The 24,403-nt window shown below is 43.3% G+C and overlaps 1 protein-coding gene across 2 annotated transcripts in view; it reads left to right on the forward strand.

The window, feature by feature from the left end:
• Positions 1-24,403, forward strand: part of EVC2 (EvC ciliary complex subunit 2) — a 146,901-nt gene that overhangs the window by 53,864 nt on the left and 68,634 nt on the right. For both annotated transcript variants that reach the window (XM_004038385.4, XM_004038384.5), the window contains exons 10-11: positions 13,969-14,293; positions 22,740-22,979. In XM_004038385.4, coding sequence (XP_004038433.4) covers positions 13,969-14,293; positions 22,740-22,979 — 565 coding nt within the window. The remainder of the gene's footprint in view (positions 1-13,968; positions 14,294-22,739; positions 22,980-24,403) is intronic.

The raw sequence follows: 24,403 nt of genomic DNA on the forward strand, positions 1-24,403 counted from the left end.
CCATGCATGGATTCACCATGCACGCCCAGGCCAAGCCTATGTTCCATAGGATTCTCCTCACTCCAGGCACAGTGTGGAATTCAGAAAACATCAGCAAAACTCCAGCCACCCCCACAGTGATGCCCCTGGGCTGCTGGCCTGCACTGCCATTGCCCACCAAGGATTGGAGGAAACCCTTGGAAACGCAAGGAAAGGGCAGGTGAGCAGAGTCGCCTTAGGGAACGGAGAAGCTGACTCCTAGGTTGAAACCTCAAGGATGTAAATGCAAGGGAGAGGTGTCTCCAGTGAGAGGTCCCCTCTGGCACTGTGGATTCCAGAACCCAGAGAAATTCATGTGTGACCTCCTCCTCCTCTAAAAGAGGAGCTTCTGAGAGACCCCTCAAAAACTGCCATCTCTGCCGCGGGGCCTTTCCTGGACTCCAGGGCTGACTCCAGGCCTCCTCTTCTCCCTATAGGATATATAGGCTGTTTTCAACCTCTTTTTGTTTTTGAGACGGAGTCTCACTCTGTCACTCAGCCTGGAGTGCAGTGGCACAATCTTGGCTCACTGCAACCTCCGCCTCCTAGGTTCAAGTGATTCTCCTGCCTCAGCCTCCTGAGTAGCTGGGATTACAGGCGCCCGCCACCACGCCCAGCTAATTTTTGTATTTTTAGTAGAGACGGGGTTTCACCATGTTGGCCAGGCTGGTGTCGAACTCCTTACCTCAGGTGATCCACCTGCCTCGGCCTCCCAAAGTACTGGGATTACAGGCATGAACCACCATGCCCGGCCTGTTTTCAGCCTCTCGTTTCAAGTTCCCATTGCAGCTCCAGATTCTTGGCATCTCAGCGCTGAAGAGAGGGTGGGCCTCGTTTGTAACAGGCACGCATTAAGGAGTCCAGCTCTACTTTTTGTTTACGTAATAGATTATTTTTTAGAACAGTTTTAGATTTATAGAAACACTGAGACAAGAATACAGAGAGTTCCCATATCTCCCAGACCCAGTTTCCCTTAGTACTCATGTCTTATATTAGCATGCTACATTTGTTACAGTGAATGATCCAATACTGATACATTATTATTAGCTAAAGTTCACAGTCTGTTCAGATTTCCCTAGTTTTTACCAAATGCCCCTCTTCTGTCCAGAGGAAAAGACTTTTTACCGTGGCCTTACCTTTCTTAGGGGAAAGAGCATTGTCCCAGCTCGTGAGTTAAGAGCTAACCTGAAGATAAAGCAGTTTACACCTTCCCAGGAAAACAGAATCTTAGAATCTGGATACTGCAAAGGATCTCAGTAGTCATCTGGCCCAAATTCTTGGCTAGAGCAGGAATAGTCTCTGGTATGCCTAATAGATGGCCAACCCATTTCTACTTGGATGTTGTCATGGATGGAGAGGGACTGCAGTCCCTTCAGGGTTGCTGTCATGGGTGGAATTGTGTCCCTCACAAAGCTATGTTGAAGTCATAACTCCTTGGACAGTGAGTGTAACCTTATTTGGAAGTATAATCTTTACAGTTGTAACCTCACTAAGGTGAGGCTATTAGGGTGGGCCTTGATCCAACGTGCCTGGTATATTCTTAAGAAGAGGGAAATCTGGATGTAGACACAGGAGGGACCCCATGTGAAGAGAGGCACACACTGAAATGATGCAGCTGCAAGCTAAGGAACACCAAGGGTTGCTGGCAACACCGAGCTGGCATGGAACGGATCCTCCCTCACAGCCTGCAGGAGGAACCATCCCTGCCAACACCTTGAGTTTGGACTGTTGGCCTCCAGAATTGTGAGGGAATAAATGTTTGTTGTTCTAAGCCATCCAGCTGATGGTACTTGGCTACATAGGAAAGTACCCTAGGAAACAAATACATCTCCCTAAGCCACACCTTCTGAACCAGGACCTGAGAGCAGGCCTGGGGAGCTGCATTTCCTATCTTCAAATCATTCTGGTCATTCTGATGCTTAATAGTTTGAGAACTTCTACAGGACAGCAGAGTACCCCAATGATGCATCTTCTAGTTGGTTCTGAGGTGAGTCCCAGGAATCCTCATCTAAGGCTGCAGACCCTCCCTGCCATCTCCCTCACCTTGGGGTTTTTATCCACCTGCAGCTCCAAGCCCTTGCCGGCTGGAGGATGCTCCTGAGGACCTTAACGTCCCGGCACAGCTGCCTACCGTTTGCATGAGCTGACACCTTCGTCTCGGCCTTCTGGTCTCTGAGCTGTGAAGTGACATTTCTGTTGGTTGAAGCCACCCACTTTGTGTTACTTTGTTACAGCAGCCACAGGAAACACATGCAGTTCTCCATCTCAGTGCTGGGCAGCTGACAGTCCCCGGAGGGTGCGTCTGTCCTTAACCGGAAATCCATTTATACAGTGTCACATGTGATAAACATGGTGTTTACTACAAACAACCGGCTGAATTGCGTTGCCATCCTGACGCAGCCTCTCCTCACCTCCACACTGGTCCCTGCGTGGGACTTCCCTCTCCCTCCTGGAGCTCTCCACCTCTTACCACCTCATCACCAGCACCTGAGTCCCAGCCATTGCTATTTCTTTCTTGGCCTCTGCCACCAACTTCACATCCATCCCTAACCGTCCAGTCCATTCACACACCAGCCAGAGGCACCTTTTCAGTGAACTCGGTTGGGTCACATGTGCTGAAAAGCCTTCGCCAGCTTCCCCCTGTTCCCTGGTAAAACTCAAATCCCCACCATGGCCTGCAAGGCTCCGTGTCAGATGCCTAAGGCTGTTTAGCCTGGATTGGTGATATTTTGTGATTGCCTGATTATAATCATCAGATATATGCAAGGTTGTCATGGATAAGACAGTGCAACCTGGGACAATGATGCAAATTTTAGGGAGACAAATGTCAGCTAATTATGAAGAAGGCCTTTCTACTTCTCTAAGCTCCACTATAAGGGGAGTTAGTCTGGAGGGGCAGCTAGCTCCCCATTGTGGTGGGTGCACATAGCAGAGGCTGGGGAATGCCTGGCAGAGATGATGTTCAGAAAGCCCAGGTGTTGGTTGGAAAGGTGACTTACTTAGCTGACATCCAAGGTTTGTTCCATTTCTAAAGCTACCTTTACATTTTCCATGCTACAGTTCTTTCCTATGATTGTCATCTAACCTTCAGGTAGAGCACACTTTGCCTTTCCAAATAAGAGTTTCAAATGGTATTTCTCTATCTACCTACCTATCAGTCATTCATTCATCCACTAATCCATCCATCCATCTACCCACCCACCCATTCACTTGTTCTTCCACCTACCCATGCGCCCATACACCTACTCTCGTTCCCCCATCAATCATCCATTTACTCATCTGTCCTTCCACCCATCCATCCATCCACCCATCTTTTTCACCCACCCATTCTTTCATTCATCTATTCATCCATCCTATCTACTCATCCACCTATCTGCCCATCTATCAATTTGCCCATTCACCCATCTGTCCACCTGTCATCCATCCATCTGCATATCCATCCACCCACCCATCTATCTATCATCCATACTTCATCTACCCATCCAATCTTCCATCCAGCCAGCGAGCCATCTATCGACCCATCTATTCACCTACCCGTGCATTCCTCCATTCATACATCCATCATCCATCCATCCATTCATCCATCTATCCCTCCGTCTATCGTCTATCCATTCATCCATTCTTCCATCTAGCCATTCACCCATCTGTCCATCTGTCCATTCATCCATGCAGCCATCCACCCATCCATCCACGTGTTTATCATGTTTCCCCTGCATCTTCTTTTCTGTGCCATAAAAAATGATATCAAGAAAGACATGACAGACATAACAGCAGCAACAACAATGAGAAGTCACATTTTCCAGCATCTGTTCTGTGCCAGAGACTGGGCTAAGTGCTTCGTGTGTGCCGTTTTGAGACAGTAGGACAGATGGTACAGCAAGGACTCTGGAGAAACATGTCATGGGTTCAAATCCCAGTTCTGTCATTTAATAGTTATATGACTTTGAAAAAGTTATTTTAATTTTTCTATGCCTCAGTTTCTTTACCTGTAAGAGAGATGTTAATCACCTACCTTATAAGATTTTTTTGTGATGATTAAATGGCTCTCTCTCTATATACATATATATACATATATACATATATATACACACACATATATATACATATATCTATATACATATATATACACATACACACATATATATATGTATATATATATGGCGATTAAAACAAAGCCTGATCATAAGAGGCACTATTACTAATCCTCTCAGTGACTTTCGTTTGATGTAGGTGATAATATTCTCACATAGCCAACAGGGAAACTAGGCTCAGAGATACGAATAACCCACCTGAGCTCATGCGGTTCCTGAGGGGTAAAGCTGAAATTAGAAGCTAAGTTAATGTGACTTCCAAGCCCATGCTTCCAAACATAATGAAATATCACCCAGGAAAAGTTGATTAGGATATGTGTGAAAGAGAGTAAGGAGGGAAGCGCAGGAAGGACAGGGAGGATTTGAGGCAGAGAGGTAGTCCTACTTCTCCTTTTTGCCTCTTCCAGGGCTGACCCTTCTGTCATAGTCTGGCCAGTGGGTGGAGTAGGGAGTGGGCAGTGATATGGAAATCTCAGGAAGGAAGAGTTAGTGGCATCTGTCTGCATCTTTGTTCCCTTTAAGGAGTAGCTCGAGGCCTGGAGAGGGAAGGCCCAATCCCACTTCTAAACATAGAAATCTTTAAGAGCAAAATTGTCAGCGAGGAAAGATGCAAACTGCTGACCTCTTGTACCTTGCAGTCTAGGTTTTACCCAACTAGAAATTTAATGGTTTGTCGTAAGTCTTATTGGTGTTTTGCTCATGTAGGTGACTATTTTTACTCTCATTTAACCTCTCACTACAATTTGGACAGCAAATATACTCAGGAGGTATTTTTCTCCCCAAATTTCCATTGTCTATGCCTGCAAATGGATAGTTTATAAACATGATTGATGGTCCCAGAGACGAATCTTGCAGTATTATCTGTCCATTGGAATTACCTTCTGATGAGGAAAATTTCAATTTCACTCATATTGAATTGGTTTTGGGGGTCTATTGTGCTTACACATGCTACCTTGAAGATGCCAGATTTATATTGTAAAAAATGGCCGTGGTGATTTCATTTTCCTTCTGAATTAATTATCCACCATGTTGATTAATGAGTCCTCCTTCACTTTCTGGACAACATTTGCTGCATGTGTGTCAAATTCTATCCTAATTTTGTTCTGACACCTTGCTTGCCATTTGGTGAGAACTTGATTAATTTTTATGTGAAATAAGAAAGAAGAATTAATGTCATCTTCTCTCTTTTTTTTATCATTAGTAGCTAATCAAAATATTAATCAGTTTTTGGATAATTTAAGCAGTACTGTTTCCCTTGAAAGATGTTATCATTGGCAAGTTTTAATAGCTTACATTTAGTAAGTGCTTCCTGTGTGCTGGACGTGGTTCTAAACTCCAGTCACTTCCAAGAGGAATATCACTTGTACAGTTTGCATATGTAGCAAAACTGGCCAGAGAAAATATGTTCATCTTTGAAGCACAGTGACAAGATGACATTTTTGTGACCTCAAAAAACAAATGTTCCTGGGAAGGCAGTGGGTGAATCCTGCTAACTTTGCCGAGCTGTTGAGGTAGTAAAGATGCCCCAGACTCAGAGCCCAGCATGTGTAACCCAAAATGTCTCTGTCCGCCTCATGGGATCGTTAGGGACTTTCAGGGGAATGGAAAAATACATGTATTTCATTGTTGTCTGAATAATTAAAAATGGCAAAATGCCATAGAGGGCAATGAAAATTTAAGTCTTCACCAGTGGACCTGATCCTGTATGGAAATGAAGAATTCTTAGTATTTGTTTTCCTCTCTTGCAGCCCTTTGGGAAATTAAAGGATGAGAGTTGGCTTCATTAGTGGCATGGTATTTTAATCGACTTAGAGGGACATTTTCTTGTCTTTGTGACTTTGGAACACCCTGACAGTTTTTATCATCATCTCTTCTGACAGATTATCTATAGTGATTAACATTAAAACTGTTATAATAAAGAGTGCCTCTGGGACTGTCTTCCCAGGCAACTGGGAAGGTGAGCTGTGGGCACTGACTCTATTCTGCAGCCAATCTTCTGTGAGAGGGAAGAACCAAGAATGAGGAAACTATTATTATTTAGAACCAACAAAATGCCAGACTGTGCTGTGTGCCTTCTGTTTCTTCTCTTCTTTAACTCTGAACAACAACCTATGAGGGTGGTCCTCATTGTGCTGGTGTGGAAACTAAATTCTTCATCCAGGCCCCTTAGCTAGCAGGTGCTTTCACAGCAAACCACCGGTAAAGCACCTGGTACAGCACCTGCCATTTTCCCAACACAAGCAGCCACAACATTTGCTCATGTAACTTAATGAATTAATGAATGATGGATGGAGTGGTCAAGTAAGGCGTGTTAGTTTCCTATTCAGCTGTAACAAATTACCACAAACTCTGTGGCTTACCACAATATTAATGTATTATATTAGAGTTCTGGAGGTCAAACTCCGATACAGGTCTGACCAGGTAAAAATCAAGATGTCAGCTCTAGATAGATCAGTGGGGTGGCTATCATTTACAATAATCTATTGCACATTTCAGAATAGCTAGAAGGGGAGAATTCTAATGTTTCTAGCATAAAGAAAAGACAAATATTTAAGGTGATGGCTATCCCAATTAACCTGATTAAATCTTTGCACATTAAATGAATGTATTAAATTATCACATGGGCCCAGAAAATGTATACATCTGTTACTTGTCAATTAAAAAAAAAGATGTCAGCTCTAGGGGACGTTCCCTTCCTGGCCTTTTCCAGCTTCTTGAGGCTGCCTACATTTCACTGACTTAGGACCCCTTCCTCTATCTCCAAAGCTGATGTCATCACTCCTATGTCGGCTTCCTTCACCACAGGGCGTTCTCCAACTCTGACCCCTCTTCTGCCTGTTTTCCTATTTTAAAAGGCCTTGTTCTTGATCTCAATCTTAAGGTCAGCTGATGAGTAGCCTTAATTCCCCTTTGCCATGAAACCTAACATGTTTGCAGTTCTGGGGATTAGGCTGTGAATGTCTTTGCGGGGGCACTGTCCTCCCTGCCACATAAGCCTTCGTTTAATGTGTGAAATCCATTCTGTCTGTCTCAGAGTAGAGAAGGGATTTTGTTTTCTGAGCTTGTACAACATTGATTGTTTAGTTCATTTGACATTTAGCCATACACACACTGCCTTGAGGCAGCTCTTGTGTTTCTTTCTTGCTTTGTAACCTGCAAAGCGCTCGTTGCATAGACACATGTTCAATAAGCACTTTTTGAGAAAATGAAAGAAGCAAATGAATGAGCTGTTGTTTAAAACTAGGCTAAGTTGTGTCTTAAGGGGACGGAAGCTATTTTAATCTAAGATGGTAAAATTCGAGCATCAAAAAGAATAAAGACTGCAGTTGATCAAAACCTACCAAATATATAAAAATCTTCCATTTCATAGTGACACTATGCAGAGGCAGGGGGGCTTCCTAGGTTCAGCTAAACATTTGGACTCACAGGACTCTTACAGGGCACACGTGGCCTCATCTAACCAGAAGGCTTGAGGGGCTGCAACACCGCTTGCTGTGAGGACAGCATTATTCCCCTGTGGGTATCCTCGCCACAGGTCACACAACAGCCTACACCACTGTTTGGGGGGCATTTTCTTCCCAGGTGACACTGGTCAGGTGCAGGGAGATGCAATCCATATCAAGCAGTTGCAGGAGTCTTTCTGGCTTAAAATATTCCTACCCCACAGGTGGCAATATCTCTTGTAACAACTCACAGACATAGCTTCCAAGGTTCCCGCAAGGTATATGCCCAGTTCCAAGAGTCATTTTCCTCAGGGAGGTACAAAGTATGGCATCCCTGTTAGGTCTTTAATTTACTTACCAGTCTTCCCATCCATTTGTAATTTACCAATCTGGCATTATTTTTACCATAAGCCATGTTGCCTGGTAACCTATTTGATGTTCGTCCTCTTAGTAGGTTTCTGAGTAAGAGTTAACTAAAGCTCAGATTCTCAGGAAGCTGAGAAAAGTTTTGTAAACCTTTGCCCTCATGCTAAAACATAACGAAACAAGCTGATAAACAAACAAACCCAAACTCATTATTCACCATTGAAGGTTACTATGACACCAACCCTTTAATTAGAAAATTGATAAAATACAAGAGAAATAATTATATCTCTATGAACTTTATGTCAGAGTAACAGAAAGTTCTTTTTTGAAGACTTTCAGCTTAAAAAATGCAGAAGAAATGATAGAATTAGACAATGTGCATTTTTAAACCCCTAATGAAATCATGGATCTAGATAACAATTGATTGTTTAGTTCCTTTGATCCACCTCCCTCGGTCTCCCAAGGAAAAAAAAGCCATTAAAAAGTGGACAAGGGACATGAATAGACACTTTTCATAAGAAGACATACATGTAGCCAACAAACATATGAAAAAAAGCTCAATATCAACTGATCATTAGGGAAATGCAAATCAAAACCACAATGAGATACCACCTCACACAAGTCAGAATGGCTATTACTAAAAAATCAAGAAATAGACCTGGCACGGTGGCTTATGCCTGTAATCCCAGCACCTTGGGAGAGCGAGGGAGGTGGATCACTTGAGGTCAGGAGTTCGAGACCAGCCTGACCAACATGATGAAACCCAGTCTCTACTAAAAATACAAAATTAGCTAGACGTGGTGGCACACGCCTGTAATCCCAGCTACTCAGGAGGCTGAGGCTCAGGAGAATCACTTGAACCCGGGAGGTAGAGGTTGCAGTGAGCCAAGATCACGCCATTGCACTCCAGCCTGGGCAACAAGAGCGAGACTCTGTCTGAAAAAATAAAAAAATAAACAGGTGTTGGTGAGGTCATGGAGCAAAAAGAATGCTTATACACTGTTGATGGGACTGTAAACTAGTTTAACCATTGTGGAAAACAGTGTGGCAACTTCTCAAAGACCTAAAAACAGAACTACCATTCAACCCAGCAATCCCATTACTGAGTATATACCCAAAGGACTATAAATCATTCTGTCCTAAGGACACATACACATGTGTATTTATTGCAGCACTATTCACAATAGCAAAGACATGGAATCCACCTAAATGCTCATCAGTGGTAGACTGGATAAAGCAAATGTGGTACATATACACCATGGAATACTATGCAGCCATTAAAAAAGAGTGAGATCGTGTCTTTTACAGGAACTTGGATGGAGCTGAAGGCTATTATCCTTAGCAAACTAACTCAGTAATAGAAAACCAAACACTGCATATTCTCACTTATAAGCAGGAGCTAAATGATGAGAACACATGTACACATGGAGGGGAACAACAGACATTAGGGCCTATCAGAGGGTAGAGAGTGGGAGGAAGGAGAAGATCAGGAAGAATAACTAATGGGTATTAGGCTTAATACCTGCATGACAAAATAATATGTACAACAAACCCCCATGACACAAGTTTACCTGTATAAAAAACCTACACATATACCCCTGAACTTAAAAGTTAAGAAGAAAAAAAAAAAGAAGTGGATGTTAAAATCATTAGATGCACGGTTGATGGGAAATATTATAATGCAGGGATCATGTTGGCACCACTTGAACCTATGGATTCACCCTAGCCTTACCTTATAGTATGGACGTAAAGGAAGCACACAGTATGAATATAGTACCATTATGGGGGAATCCTCAAAAATTAAAAATAGAACCAACATGTGATCCAGCCATTCCACTACTGGGTATATGTCCAAAAGAAAGGAAATCAATATATCAATATATCGAAGAGATATCTGCATTCTCATGTTTATCACAGCACTATTTACAGTAGCCAAAATGTGAAATCAACATAAGTGCCCATCAACAGATGAATAAAGAAAATATGGTATAAATACACAATGGAATGTTTTTCAACCATAAAAAAGAACAAATTCCTATTATTTGAAGCAACATGGATGGACCTAGTGGTCATTATGTTAGGTGAAATAAGCCAGTCACAGAAAGACAAATATCACATGTTCTCACTCATATGTGAGAGCTAAAAAAGTGGACCTTGTGAAGATACAGAATAGAATAGTGGTTACTGGAACCCAGGTATGGGAAGGGGTAGGTTTAGACGAAGGAAAACAAGAATATAAATAAAAGATATTTATTACCACTGAACTGCACACTTAAAGAAAAGATGGTGGCCAGACGCAGTGGCTCACACCTGTAATCCCAGCACTTTGAGAGGCCGAGGCGGGCAGATCATGAGGTCAAGAGATTGAGACCATCCTGGCCAACATGGTGAAACCCCGTCTCTACTAAAAATGCAAAAAATAGTTGGGCATGGTGGCGGGTGCCTGTAGTCCCAGCTACTCGGGAGGCTGAGGCAGGAGAATCACTTGAACCTGGGAGGCGGAGGTTGCAGTGAGCCGAGATCGCACCACTGCACTCTAGCCTGGCAACAGAGTGAAACTCTGTCTAAAAGAATAAATAAATAAAATAAAAGATGGTAAATTATATATGTATATTTTGTCTCAATTTTTAAAGGTCACTCAAAAAAAGAAGGAAAACAAATTGAATGAAGATCTTAGATCTGTTAGTTTACAGGAAATACAGAGGATAGAGAGAGGTATGGTGACACCCATGGAAGCCACTGGCCAAATCCAGAACATGGGACATTCTGCAGGATGGTGGCCTGACTTCCCTAACACATCAATGCTGTAGAAGGAAAGATGGAAGGCCAGAATGTTCTAGAATAAAGGAAACTTAACTGGCATTATGGGATTTTGTTTGGTTCTTGAATTAAATGTTCAATTGTAAAAAGACATTTTGAGACACTTGAGGTAGTCTGAATAATGACAGGTAACTAGACATTTCTAATTATTGGGATTGTTTTAATTTTTTTTTATTTTGAGACAGTCTCGCCCTATTGCCCAGGCTGGAGTGCCGTGGTGCAATCTTGGCCCACTGCAACCTCCGCCTCAGCCACCCGGGTAGCTGGGGTTACAGGCGCCTGCCACCACACCTGGCTCATTTTTGTAGTTTTAGTGGAGATGTCATTTCACCATGTTGGCCAGGCTGGTCTCGAACTCCTGGCCTCAAGTGATCCACCCACCTTGGCCTCCCAAAGTGCTGGGATTACAGGTGTGAGCCACTGCACCCAGCCTGTTTTAAATATTTTATATATAATAATGACAGCGTAGGTAGTCACACTCTACCTCTGCCCTCTTAGGGGCCCCAGCTGGGCCCAAGAATTAAATTGACATGAGATAGATTAACAGGAAAACAACATGCAAATTTAATATAAGTTTGACATGACACTGGAGCCCACGTAAGGAAATGAAGACCCAAAGACGCGGTTAGAGGTGAATGGTAATATGCTGAGTTGGACAAAGAACAGCACGTTGTGAAAAAAACAATTACATGGTGAGGCTAAAGAAGGATAAGAATTATTTTAACCAGGTCTATTTTTATAGAATTATCTTGGTCTCAACTTTTCATGCTTGATGATAAGAATGTTGCTTTCCTTCCAATACAGGGATGGCATCCTTCACGTGGGAATTTCATCCCTCTGCTTTTAAGAAACAGGTTGAAGCTCAGAGTGATCTGATACTTGCTAGTTTGTCTTTTGAGGTGTCTTTAACTGAAAATAGTCAGTATGCCAGAACACCACATTTTGGGGTAGTATATTTTACCACCCTTTAGCAACAAGGTTAGGTAAAGTAGATATGCATGTACATATTCATGTAGACAAGTTAACTCGTTAGACATACACACATCTGTCTGTCTGTTGATCGGTCTGTCTGCGTATAACTCCTTGACAGTTAAAGATGCTCAGTGAGGTGTTCATGGGTAAAATGACAGATCTGATATTTGCTTTAAATTGCTCAAATATTAAAGGCAGTAGAGAAAACAAGATTGATCAATATTGACAAGTTTTGAACCTGGTTAATGTGGAAGTCATATACTTAAGCCCTTGCAAATTTTATAATAGTTTTCTTAAAACCCTTGTATTTTTACAATCATACACCAAATCAAATTATCAAAGATGTTTGACATGGTGGAGGGTGGGGCTAAATGTGAGGATCCTGATGTATGGCTGGGGGTCTCTTCTGGAAAGCAGTTTGTCTGGATGTGCCAGGAGACTTATGGATGTCGCTGACATCTGACCCAGCAGTTCCTCTCGTGGGAATCTGTACTGAGGAAATTATTGTGAGTATCTAGAGCTCTGTAAAAAGTGATTTACTTCAGGATTATTTTAGATTTTGAAATTTGCAAGTAATCCAAATGTGCAACAATAGAAGAATAGTCATTGAATGGTGGTCTATCACATGATAAAATATTTTGCAACCCTTATAAAGAAGCATTTAGTTGTTAAATACCACTGGAAGATACCTATAACCATGTTAATTGGGGAAAAAAGAGGATAAAATTGTACTTGCATGCATCTGTGTAAATAGTGGACATTTATGAAAAAAATATGTATAGAAAAAAGGCTGGAAGAAAATATGACAAAATGTCTTCATTAATTCTAATTGAATGATGACCTTCTACTATAAAGACATGCAGCACTATTTATAATAGCAAGGACTTGGAACCAACCCAAATGCCCATCGATGATAGACTGGATAAAGAAAATGTGGCATAGGTACACTATGGAATACTATGCAGCCATAAAAATAATGAGTTCATATGCTTTGCAGGGACATGGATGAAGCTGGAAACTCTTATCCTCAGCAAACTAACACAGGAACAGAAAACCAAACACTGCATGTTCTCACTCATAAGTGGGAGTTGAACAATGAGAACATATGGACACAGGGAGGGGAACATCACACACCAGGGCCTGTCAGGGGGTAAGAGGCAAGGGGAGGAAGAGCATTAAGACAAATAGTTAATGCCTGAGGAGCTTAAAACGTAGATATCGGGTTGATAGGTGCAGCAACCACCATGGCACATGTAAACCTGTGTAACAAACCTGCACGTTCAGCACATGTATCCCAGAACTTAAGGTAAAATAAAAAATAATAAAATAACTAAATGCCTTCATTAGTTCTGATTGAATGATGGATTCACAGTGGATGAATTCTTTTTCTATTTGTCTTTGTTTTCAGATATATTTTTACCATAACATAAATTAATTTTTTTCTATGTAGCTTTCCTTAGCTTTATAGAGGTATGATTAACATATCATAAAATTCACACATTTTAAGAGTACAGTCTGATGTGTTACTGGAAGTATATACAGTTTTACAACTACCGCCAGTCAAGTTTCAGAACACTGTGACTCTGCGAACTACCTCATATTTTCAAGTAGACTTTATTTTTAGAGCAGTTTTAGATTTACAAAAAAATTGAGAAGATAATACAGATAATTCCCATGTATCCTGAACCCAGGTTCCCCTATTATTAACATTTTCTGTTAGTATGTTACATTTGTTAAAATTAACAAATCAATGTTGATACAGTGTGATTATGTATCAGTTGTTATCAAAGTCCATGCTTTATTCAGATTTTCATAGTTTTTAATCTAATGTCCTTTTTTTTGCTCTGGGATTCTGTCCAGGATATGACATTACATGTACTAGTCATGTCCATAAATTAATTTTTAATGGGAAGAAAAGTAAAATAAACTTTATTTTTAAATCCTCCAAATATATTAGCTATCCATTTTTCCCTTGGTTTCCTTGTTGTTGCTGACTTGTTACTTGTTGACATAAAACATGTCTCATATTGATTATATTCTTTTTTGTACGTCACGTGGTAACTTACAAATTTACTAAGTAAGAGTCAGCTAATGGCCTTCAATAACTGGATGAAGCAGAAGTGAGCGGGGAAAGGAAGAAAAGGAAGACGAAGAAAGCCCTTGCCTACAGATAAATGAAAACCTCAGAGCTTTGAAAGACCTTTGGTTTCTGTTGCAATTTCATGTAATGGAATTCTTTTGATTTTTGTGTTTCCTAGGTTGGAGATTGCAACCCTGAATCGGGCAGATGCAGATCTGGAGGCTTGTCGAACACAAATCAGCAAGGATATCATTGCCCTTCTGCTGAAAAATCTCACCAGCAGTGGCCACCTCTCACTCCAAGTAGAGAGAAAAATGAGTGCTGTTTTCAAAAAGCAGTTTCTGTTGCTGGAAAATGAAATACAAGAGGAGTACGATCGGAAGATGGTGGCATTGACAGCTGAATGTGACCTGGAAACAAGAAAGAAGATGGAAAACCAGTACCAGAGAGAGATGATGGCAATGGAGGAAGCAGAAGAGTTGCTGAAACGTGCTAGTGAGAGGGTAAGACAGGTCTGAAAGGAAGGCGTTCACTTCCCTTTCTCTCAGGGATTTGTCATTTATCCATCTACCCACTCATCTGTCCATTTGCCTCCTCCATCCATCTACCCATCATCCATCCAACTATCCACTCATTCATCTATTCATCCTTCCATTCATTCATCCAACCATTCCCACCGTCCATCCATCATCATCTAGCCATCCACCCATCTACCCATTCACCCACTCATCCAATCATCTGTGCACCTATCCATTCATCCACCCACTCATTCACCCATCTGTCCATCTACACATCCGTCTGTTCATCCACCTACTCATTTATCCACCCTCCCATCCATGCCACCCATCACCCATCCACCCATTTACCCATCCACTCATTCCCCATCTAGCCATCTACCCATCCACTCATCCATTTACCCATTCACCCATGCTTCCCTCCATCTACCCATCCACCCATCTACCCATTATCACTCATCCACCCATCCATCTATCCAGAATTCATTTAGCAAAAATGTGTTGATTACTTACTGTCTCTCAGGCACTGGGCTAGGCAGTGAAGGTATAGGGAGCAATGAGACATGGTTCTTCCATTCAAGAAGTTCATAATCTTATTAAAAAATCAGTACACATAAAAAATGAGACATTATTCAGTCATGTTATAATAGAGGTATGTTCACAATGCTGTAGAATTCATGGGTAGAGAAGAAAGGCTTCATTCATAGCAGAGCACGTCTGTAGAGGGCATGGTTCACAGAAGGTTGTGATGTCAGAGTCCACGTGTCCCCCTCTGGACTATATAGCCTGTTAGGTTACAGTTCTCTCCAGCACAGGCTCTAGAGTCAGAAAAACCTGGACTCACAATCTAGTACATTCCATCTCTGCTCCTGAAGGCCTTAATTAGGCACTGCAAGTCTAATGGCAAGCCACCTCTCAGGGTGGGTGGGAGAAGCAATGTAGGAAAAGCAGCTGCCTGGCGCCCATGGGCTGCAGAAGGCTCTCAGCTCACAGTGCTCAGTTGGAGTTCTCATAGGTCAGCCTTGCCAGGGCTGGCCTAGATTGCTCAGAAATCAGCTCTTGTTTTTCCAAAAGTTGTGTCAGTTGCTGCCTTGAAAGAACTAGAGTTTTTCCTGAATGTACCAAATCAAACCTGATTTCTGTTTTCCTGTGTGAAAGAAATGGCTTATTCATTTCATGTGACCTGAGTCTGCATATCCTGTTCTGAACATCTACTCCCCTAGGGAGGGCTTCCAACTACTTAAGAACAAGCTTCTGAACTCAGCTTCCCTTCCGCAGACTGTGGCCGTCTATGGATGCCCCTGGGAGCAAATAAGCAGCTCTCTTGTTAACAACTCGTGACTCACAGATGGTCATCTGTGGTCAGACATGGGATGAGCAGTAAAGAAAAGGGGCGACGTCCTCACTGTCCTGCCTGCACCTGCTCCCTTGCTCCTGGGGCCTCCCTTGCCTTCTGAACCATCTCATTTTAGGTTCTCCTGTCCTAGTTTCCTGTGGCTGCCATAATAAATCACCACAAATTTAGTGGCTTAAAACAACAGAAATTTTTTCTGTTATATAATAGTTCTGGAGGCCAGACGTCCAAAATCTAGTTGTCAGTAGGATACTTCCATGTTTGGTTCAGCTTCTGGTGGCTCCGGGTGTTCCTGGGGTTGTAACTGCGTCACTTAAATCTTTGCTCTGTCTTCCTGTGGCCTTTTCCCTGGTAACCCTCTCATCTCCTGTCTCTTATAAGGACATTTGTCATTGAATTTAGGTCCCCCCTAAATAATCCAGGATGATCTCATAAGATCTTAAATTAATTTCATATGGAAAGACCCTTATTCTAAACAAGGTCCTGAGGTTAGGATCTAGGCATACCTTTTTTGGGGGGTGGGAGTGTCACCATTCAGTCCACTGCAGCCTCCCTCGCCGACACTGCCCTGTAATGCCCAGTCTATGACTGTGCTGCTCAACATCCCACATCCTTGAGCCGAGCCCTTAGGAAGAATGTATTGAATGTACTGTTCGGTGATTCAGCCCCTAAATGATCCCATTTCTCTCTTTTGATTCTTTCCTAAATCTGTTACAATTTTTTTTTTTTTGTTTTTTGAGATAGAGTCTCACTCTGTCACCCAGATCGCAGTGCAGTGGTGCAGTCTTGGCTCACTGCAACCTCCACCTCCTGAGCTCAAGTGATTCTCTTGCCTCAGCCTCCCGAATAGCTGGGATTACAGGCGCTTGCCACCACGCCCAGCTAATTTTGATATTTTTAGTAGAGACAGGGTTTTGCCATGTTGGCCACACTGATCTCGAACTCCTGACCTCAGGTGATCCTCCCACCTTGGCCTCCCAAAGTGCTGGGATTACAGGCATGAGCCACCACGCACGGCCAATTTTTTTTACCTTTAAAAATAATACATGCTCAATAAGGGAGGCTTGGACAGTACCTTAAGGCAGTGGTCAGCAAACAAGGACCCATGAGCCCAATCTTACCCAGCTTGTTTTTATGTGGCCTGCAAGTTGAGAATGTTTTTTACATTTTTAAAGAGTTTTAAAAATCAAATACATAAACAAGAATACATAACAGAGACCTCAGGTGACAAACTCTAAAATATGGCCCCTTACAGAAAGGCTGTCTGATTTCAGATCCAAAGCTGAAAAAGAAAAAGCCCTGAAAAAAAAAAAAAAGGGAAGCCCATCCCACAACTCAGTGGCAGAGGATCATTCATTCGGCCCATTGTTGAGTTTCTATTGTATACCTAACCCTGGAGATACAGGGATGGCTCAGGCAGCCTTCACACCTGCCCTCAGGTACCAGCATACATTTTAGCCTTTTGCTTTATCCATTTATTTTTATAAAGTAAGGATTATGCAGTTTGTGTAGTTGTATATATGTCTTGTTTTCACTTTACATCACAGTATACACATTTGCTGATTTTATTAAATACTCTTAAAAAATACGATGTGTAACAATAACAGCTCATCCTTCCTTAGCATGCATGGTGTGTCTGGCATTGTTCCAAGCACATCCCATTGACTCTCTTTAGCGTTCACAACAACTCAGTGAGGTAGGGACTGAGAGGATCTCACTTTGACAGGTGAGGAAACTGAGCTGGGGAAGGTTCACCTGCCCGAGGACAGTCAGCCTCATGTCCAGCAGCATGCCCCCAACCACTGCGCACACTGCCCCCTCCTGCAGTGGAGGTTACATCCCCCTGCTGTGCACCCCATGTGAACCCGTCCTGTGGGGCACCTAGAATGTTTCTAGTGCCTTTGCTATCAAAAGACTGCCTGGGGCAGTGCTTTTTTTATGCGGAGAGTGTGAGGATAGGATGCTGGGTCCGCGCCCTACTCCCATCTGTCACGCAGTCCCTCTCCTCCTCAGGGCTTCCTGACCCTGCCCTCTCCAGGGCTTTTCTGCAACCTCTCTCCCACCCACACCACCTTGCCCGCCAGCATGTATTGGGCAGGCACCATCACTCCAGATGTCCTAGGTCACTCTGTTCAAAGACAAGCAGCCGCCTTATTTGAACCAATCTGTTTCCAGAAATAGTATCTGAGCTGCAGAATTTAATAGAACTAGTTTCCTTCCAGTCCATGCAAGTGATTCCATCTCACAAAACCACAGACTGCTTTATAATTATCCATCATGTGTTATAGTCATCTTTAAATAAAATACATAAAAATATTTTGGATGTATTATTCCACCAAGAATTAGTTTTAAAAAAAAAGCAAAAGGTGCAGTATCAGCTTTCCTGAGTAAAGTTTAGTACAGTACAGTCATCCCTCCCTTGATACCCAGGAAGCATTGGTTCCAGGACCCTCCCCACCATCCCACCCCCATGGATACCAAAATCCACAAATTCTCAAGTCTCTGTTATAAAATGGTGTCGTATTTGCACATAACCTACACAAATGCTCCTGTATACTTTAAATCACCTCTGTTACTTGTAATACCTAATACGATATAAATGTTATGTAGTTATAAATAGTTTATATAAATGCATAAAAAATCGTTTAGGGAATGTTGTTTAGGGAATAACAACAAGAAAAAAATTGTATGTGTTAAATACACACAGAAATTTTTGATCTGCAGGTGGTTATATTTATGGATGCAGAACCCACAGATACAGAGAGCTGACTGTAATTAGTGTAGAGCTGAAATTTTGTTCATACTATAATATTTAAATGTGTATATAATGCCTTATAGTTCTCAAAGCATTTCTCCATTGAGAAACCTTGGGGAGAGTATTGGGGGATATAGGCACAGAAGGCAGGTTGCTGGGGTTTATTTCCTCGCTCTTTTCCTCCAGTAGGCACGTTACCCAGTCACCCTGGGTCTCCTTTCCCCATCCTTAAGACAGGGATAATCATGATGCCTGAGGTCTTAGAGGGCTGTTGTGAGAATAAGTAAGTTAATTCTCGTATAGTACTTCAGCCATTGCTCGGCGCTGAGTCCGCCTTGGACAAGGGTTTACTATGATTCATAACTGGATGTAATTTTTAAAGATGCCTGTGGTGTACAACACAGAATGTGAACTCTTCCTACTTGAAGGTGGGCAAACCGAAGCCCGGAGGGGAAGTGACTGGCAATCCAGCTTCCTGCATCCAGTTCAGAGCTGGGTCCTTCCTCTGGGGTTCGTCTTCTATACCCAGGCTCTCCCCACTGCTTTTCTGCCACTGAAAGAGGAGGCCCAGCAGATGTCTTGCCCTGGGCTGCCTGAGGCTTTCTAACCCCTGTGCGAGTCTTTGTCCTCAGCACAAGAATTCTGACAGTTTCACCGTTTCTGACGGATTTGTTTTTATAAAACATTTTTACAATTTGCCTGTCTTGCTGAGTATGGGGAGTATGACAGCACAGTCGTCCCTTTCGAGCGGGATTTCACTTTGTGATGCTGTGGAGTCAACATGCACAGCAGCTGCTGCAGCCAGCCTGATGCAGGCCTGTGCTTCTCACACTGGAACTTCTGTATCCTCCCTTAAGGTTTATGCCCCCTACTCCCTCCATGGGACAGTCCCTCCAGGGGACACTGGCTTTTCTAGGTGTTGGAAACCATAGGATGCATGTGCCTTATCTCCCTGAAGTCTTTTTTATTGAGAAGTTCAATAGCGGGTTGGGGGTGAGTAATCATTACTTTCACATTCCTTTATAATGCACATTTGTGGCGAGGTGTGGTAATCCCAACACTTTGGGATGCTGAGACAGGTGGATCACCTGAGGTCAGGTGTTTGAGACCAGCCTGGCCAACATGGTGAAATCCCGCCTCTACTAAAAATACAAAAATTAGCTGGGCATGGTGGTGGACACCTGTAATCCCAGCCACTCGGGAGGCTGAGCCAGGAGAATCACTTGAACCCAGAGGGTGGAGTTTGCAGTGAACCAAGATAGCAGCACTTCACTCCAGCCTGGGCGAAAGAGTGAGACTCTGTCTCAAAAAAAAAAAAAAAAAACACACACATTTGTTGACAATATTTAAAATATAAACTTTTATTTAAGAAAACCCAGATTTCCAGCTAAAGGATGGGAAGACTGAGCTGTGTTGAGTCCGTATTCCTGCAGAGCCCTTTGGTGGACGGGGTGGAGGCTGCCCCTACAGGCAGGGCGTGCTCTTTGCACTTTGCCCCATTCCCCAGTACTTCCTAGTGCCTGTCACACCAGGCAGCCTCACTCATTTGCAAACATGACCTCCCCCTGTTTGGCAGGCCCAGGGGTGTGCCTCCCCTGCTTAAGGGCTTAGTTTTCTCATCTCTGCCATAGGAGGCTGAACTAGGTCAGGGGTGGAACTCACATCTGCAAGGCTCTGAACTCCCTTTTGAAGTGGGCATGGGAGTCCTGTCCACATGTATTTTAGAGAGTGTTTCACTATGGCACAAATACATCATTGCCTCATACTTTATTCTTCGGCAGAGATATGATTCTAAAAAAGGCCCAAAAATTTTATTTTAGGATTTGTGTGTGTGTCTGCTTTTTATCTTGCCTGTGAGAAGCTAAATGGAAATTACCCCGTATTTCATTTCTATTAATTAAAATAAATTGAAGTTTGGGACTTGTCAAATTCTATACTGTCAAAAAAAGAGGGTCGCTTTGATGGATGAACCGACATAACTGGGCACCAGCTAGTCATTCATAGCGGAATGCCCCTGCGGTGCCCAGACTCAGGGTCCTGACACCCTCCTGGTTGTTGGTGAATTGCATCCTTTGATTTAGATCAAGTCAGCTGTGAATACTGTTTCTCTGTAATAGAGTGACTCATTATGTCGAATCTAATCCTTTGTTATAAAATCAGCTTTTTAAAAAGACTGAATTGTTATTTGGTGGGCAAGGCAAGCTATTAGTATGGGCAAGGGTCCTGACAGAGTTGCCAAGAGGATGCACATAAAAGCCTTTGACTTGTAGCCTCATGGCCCCTGCTATCATCCACTAGGCTTTGCTGTGAGCACCTGCAAGGCAGGGGATGCCACGTGTTGGCCCTTGGACCTCTTTGGAAGGCTCTAAATAATGCTTGTCTTTCTGGCCCAGATTCTGAACAAATCAAACAATAAGTAAAAGGGACTGGAGAGACAGAGAAAGCTAGAGATCAGCATGTCACCTTTGAGAGCTTCTGTGAGTTATTGGAAGTGGAGGTGAGCAGGTCTGTGACTTGGGAAATTGGGGAGCAAGTGATGGTATTTACTGAAACCAGAGAATTCTGGTGGGCGATAGAGCATTCCAACCTTGTTTAGCTGGAAGGAGCTCTGGCCCTTGCCCTGTGCACCGGAGCCCCTTCTGCCTTCCCCAGGCTTTTACTCAGCCCAGCCATGGCATGATGCCACACCTGCCTGCTTCCCAAGGCCAGGCCTCTATTGGCCATTTGGGATGGTTGTACCCACGCATCCTGCACACGTAAGCCTTTCCCTGCCTTCGCTTCACCAACAAGCTCCACTGTCACTGCCTTGAATGGTTTCAGAGCTTGGAGCCTGAACACTTGGTTTCAACATGCTTCCTCCCCTAGCTGAGCATGGGTGAGAATTTGGGAAAGCTCTCACCTTCTCTAAGCTTGTGTTTCTTCTCTCGTAAAACGGAGGGTGTCAGTTTTCTATTCCTGCCTAACCAACCACACACATTAGTGACATTGTCTCAGTGTCCATGGTCAGGAGTCTGGGCACAGCTTCACTGTGACCTATGCTCAGGATGTTGCAGGCTGGCAATCAGGGTCTTGGCTGAGCTGCATTCTCCTCTGGAGCTTGGGGTCCTGGTCCAAGCTCATTCAAGCTGTTTGCAGAATTCACTTCTTTGTGGGTGCAAGACTGAGGCCCTCAGCTCCTAGAAGTTTCCCTTCTGCGGAGACAGTTTACAGCATGGCTGTTTGGTTCTTCAAAGCCAGCAGGAGAGGGTCTCTCTCTTTAGGAAGGCTCCAGTGCTTCTTTTAAGGAGTCAGGCCCATCCAGGAGAGTCTTCCTTTTGATTAATTCAAAGTCAACTGATTAGTGACCTTAATTACATCATCAAGACACCCTCAGCTTTGCCATATGATGTAAACCAATCACAGGAGTGACTTAATCAGATTCATTCCCATGCTCAAGGGGAGGGAATTTATGTGGCATGTATACTGGGGCCTGGGGATCAGGGGCCATTCCAGAATCCTGCCTACCCATGTGGAGTGAAGAACAGCTCCCTCTGAGATAATATCTCAGCTCCTTACTGGGATAATTGGGGGGAGGCCGTATGCAAATGGATCAGGAGCTCAGTAGAGGTGAGCTTCCTTTCATTCCTCACGCAAGACCTCATACTATGCAGGCATCCAAGCAGCCATTTCTTAACACCTCTTTTGCTTCTCTTTACTCAAAGGATCTCCACTTGGGCCTGATTGCTGGTATTTTTCTCTTCAGCGAAGTTGAGAATGAAAGATAGGGGAAATAATCTTGTGAGCCTGACAGCATGACCCACTGATAGTGAAGAGATTTCCATTTTTTGCAGGCTATTTTCTAGCAGTTTGATTTGCAGATTTCCACCCCTGTAAATATTCTGCTTTGAGATTATTCTAGAAAACATTTAGATAACAGGGGAGGACAGGTTGGAACAGCATATTCCAGGGCTTAGTAACCTCATTATTGTCAGCTTGGGACTGTGTGTGTGTCTATGTGTGTGCCTTGTTTTTGCTGTGTGTGTATATGCTGTGTGCGCACATGTACTTGTGCCTTGTGTGTGTGCATGTTCTGTGTGTGCCCATGTGTGCATGTGCATATTCCGTGTGTGTACATTGCCTTACACATTGTGTATGTGCCTGTGCACACATGTGCATGCACACACTGCATGTGCATGTGTGTATATATTGTAATGCATATGTGCATGCATCTGTGTGTTCATGTACACATTGTGTGTGCACATGTGCCTGTACACATTGCATTGCATGCACATGTAGGTGCATGTTCAGTGTGTCAGTTTCTCACGTGCTCCCTTTCGTCTCTCCAGTCTGCTGTAGAGTGCAGCAACCTTCTGCGGACCCTCCATGGCCTGGAACAGGAGCACTTGAGGAAGTCTCTCGCTTTGCAACAAGAAGAAGACTTTGCCAAAGCTCACAGACAGCTGGCTGTTTTCCAGAGAAATGAACTGCACAGTATCTTTTTTACCCAGATAAAAAGTGCTATTTTCAAAGGGGAATTGAAACCAGAGGCAGCTAAAATGCTGCTGCAAAATTATTCTAAAATACAGGTAATAAATCAGCCTCGCTGTGATGGAAAAGTAATTTTTCTGAATTGTTTCAGTAAATGTCTCCTCTCTCAGAGTTCAGTCCTGCCTCTCCTTTGTACTGTGCACTAGTGAGCTTTCTCTTCTATTTCTTGGTGTGTGGGTTTCCAGTAAGCGGGGAAAATGGTGGCTTGGAGTACAGGCCTTGAACTCGGGCTGACCTGGATTGGAATTTCAATTCCCCCACCAGTCTACTGCGTGAACTTGAGCAAGTTACCTCACTTCTTTGAGCCTTAGTTTCCTCACCTATAAGATGAGTGTGATAGAATGCCCACACTCACGAGGGTGTGATGAAAATTTGATGAGCTGACTCATGGAAAGTTAATGCTTGGCATAACATATGTTTAATGTATATAGTAGTGGAAAGTAAATATAGGCCAGGCTTGGTGGCTCCCAGCACTTTAGGAGGCCAAGATGGGAGGATTGCTTGAGCCCAGGAGGTTGAGGCTACAGTGAGCCATGATAGCACCACTGCGCTCCAGCCTGGGTGACAAAGCAGACCCTGTCTCAAATAAAATATATATATATGCATGTATGTGTGCATGTATTGATGTATATGTAGGGTTTAGTATCTGTGCCTGGAAATACTTGAATGGATTTGTGTATTTTTGCATGTCAGCTTGAGTGTGAATGTTGTTAGTCCAACAAAATAATTTCTTAGGCGGTAGTGAAAACAGTCTATCTGAAACTGTCAGCATCACTGTGGAAATTCTTAGGAGGCCTGTGTGAGGGATTTTACATGCACAAGTGCATGCACACACAGGCACACAGAGTGACATCACTGCTTTACAAGAATGCGCTTTGTTGTTTGGCTCCAGCGCTGTCACTGGTGCTGATAGCTTGCTCTAGCTGATGGTAAGGGTAATTGTGAGCAAACTCTTATTTTACTTTATGGAATTTTCTATTCCGACTGTCAATAAGATGTTTGAGAAATGCAAATGTCATTCTTTAGACAGGCTGCCTCATCCAGGTTATGAGCCAACCTCTGTTTCTCAAGCAGCAAGGGTACCTTTGGATGGTGCTGGAGGCCTTGGGGCAGCATCTGGCGGAGTCAGGTCCATAGGGGTTGATTTGTTCCTCAGTGCAGTAATGTGTTCACGGTCATGAGTGCATCACTGTGGTTCTTGAGCAGTGCTTTTTCTGATGTAGTGGACACTGCTATTTCATTTTTATCTTTATAAATGAAAATCATTCCAGGAAGTTGGCTTGCTGGTTAATTTTCCCACCTTGAAATTCCCTACTTGTGCTAGAAGGACAGATTCCACCCATAGCAGAATGAGCCACATCCACCTAGGGTGAATCAGGGCTTATGACCAGCCTCTGTTACTCCATTGCTAAGACAGTGGCGAAAGATGAAGTCCAGAGGAGGTGCGGGCACAGGCGGCCTT

This window comes from Gorilla gorilla, chromosome 3 (genome assembly GCF_029281585.2).
Source record: "Gorilla gorilla gorilla isolate KB3781 chromosome 3, NHGRI_mGorGor1-v2.1_pri, whole genome shotgun sequence".
In the NCBI taxonomy this organism is placed as follows: domain Eukaryota; kingdom Metazoa; phylum Chordata; class Mammalia; order Primates; family Hominidae; genus Gorilla; species Gorilla gorilla.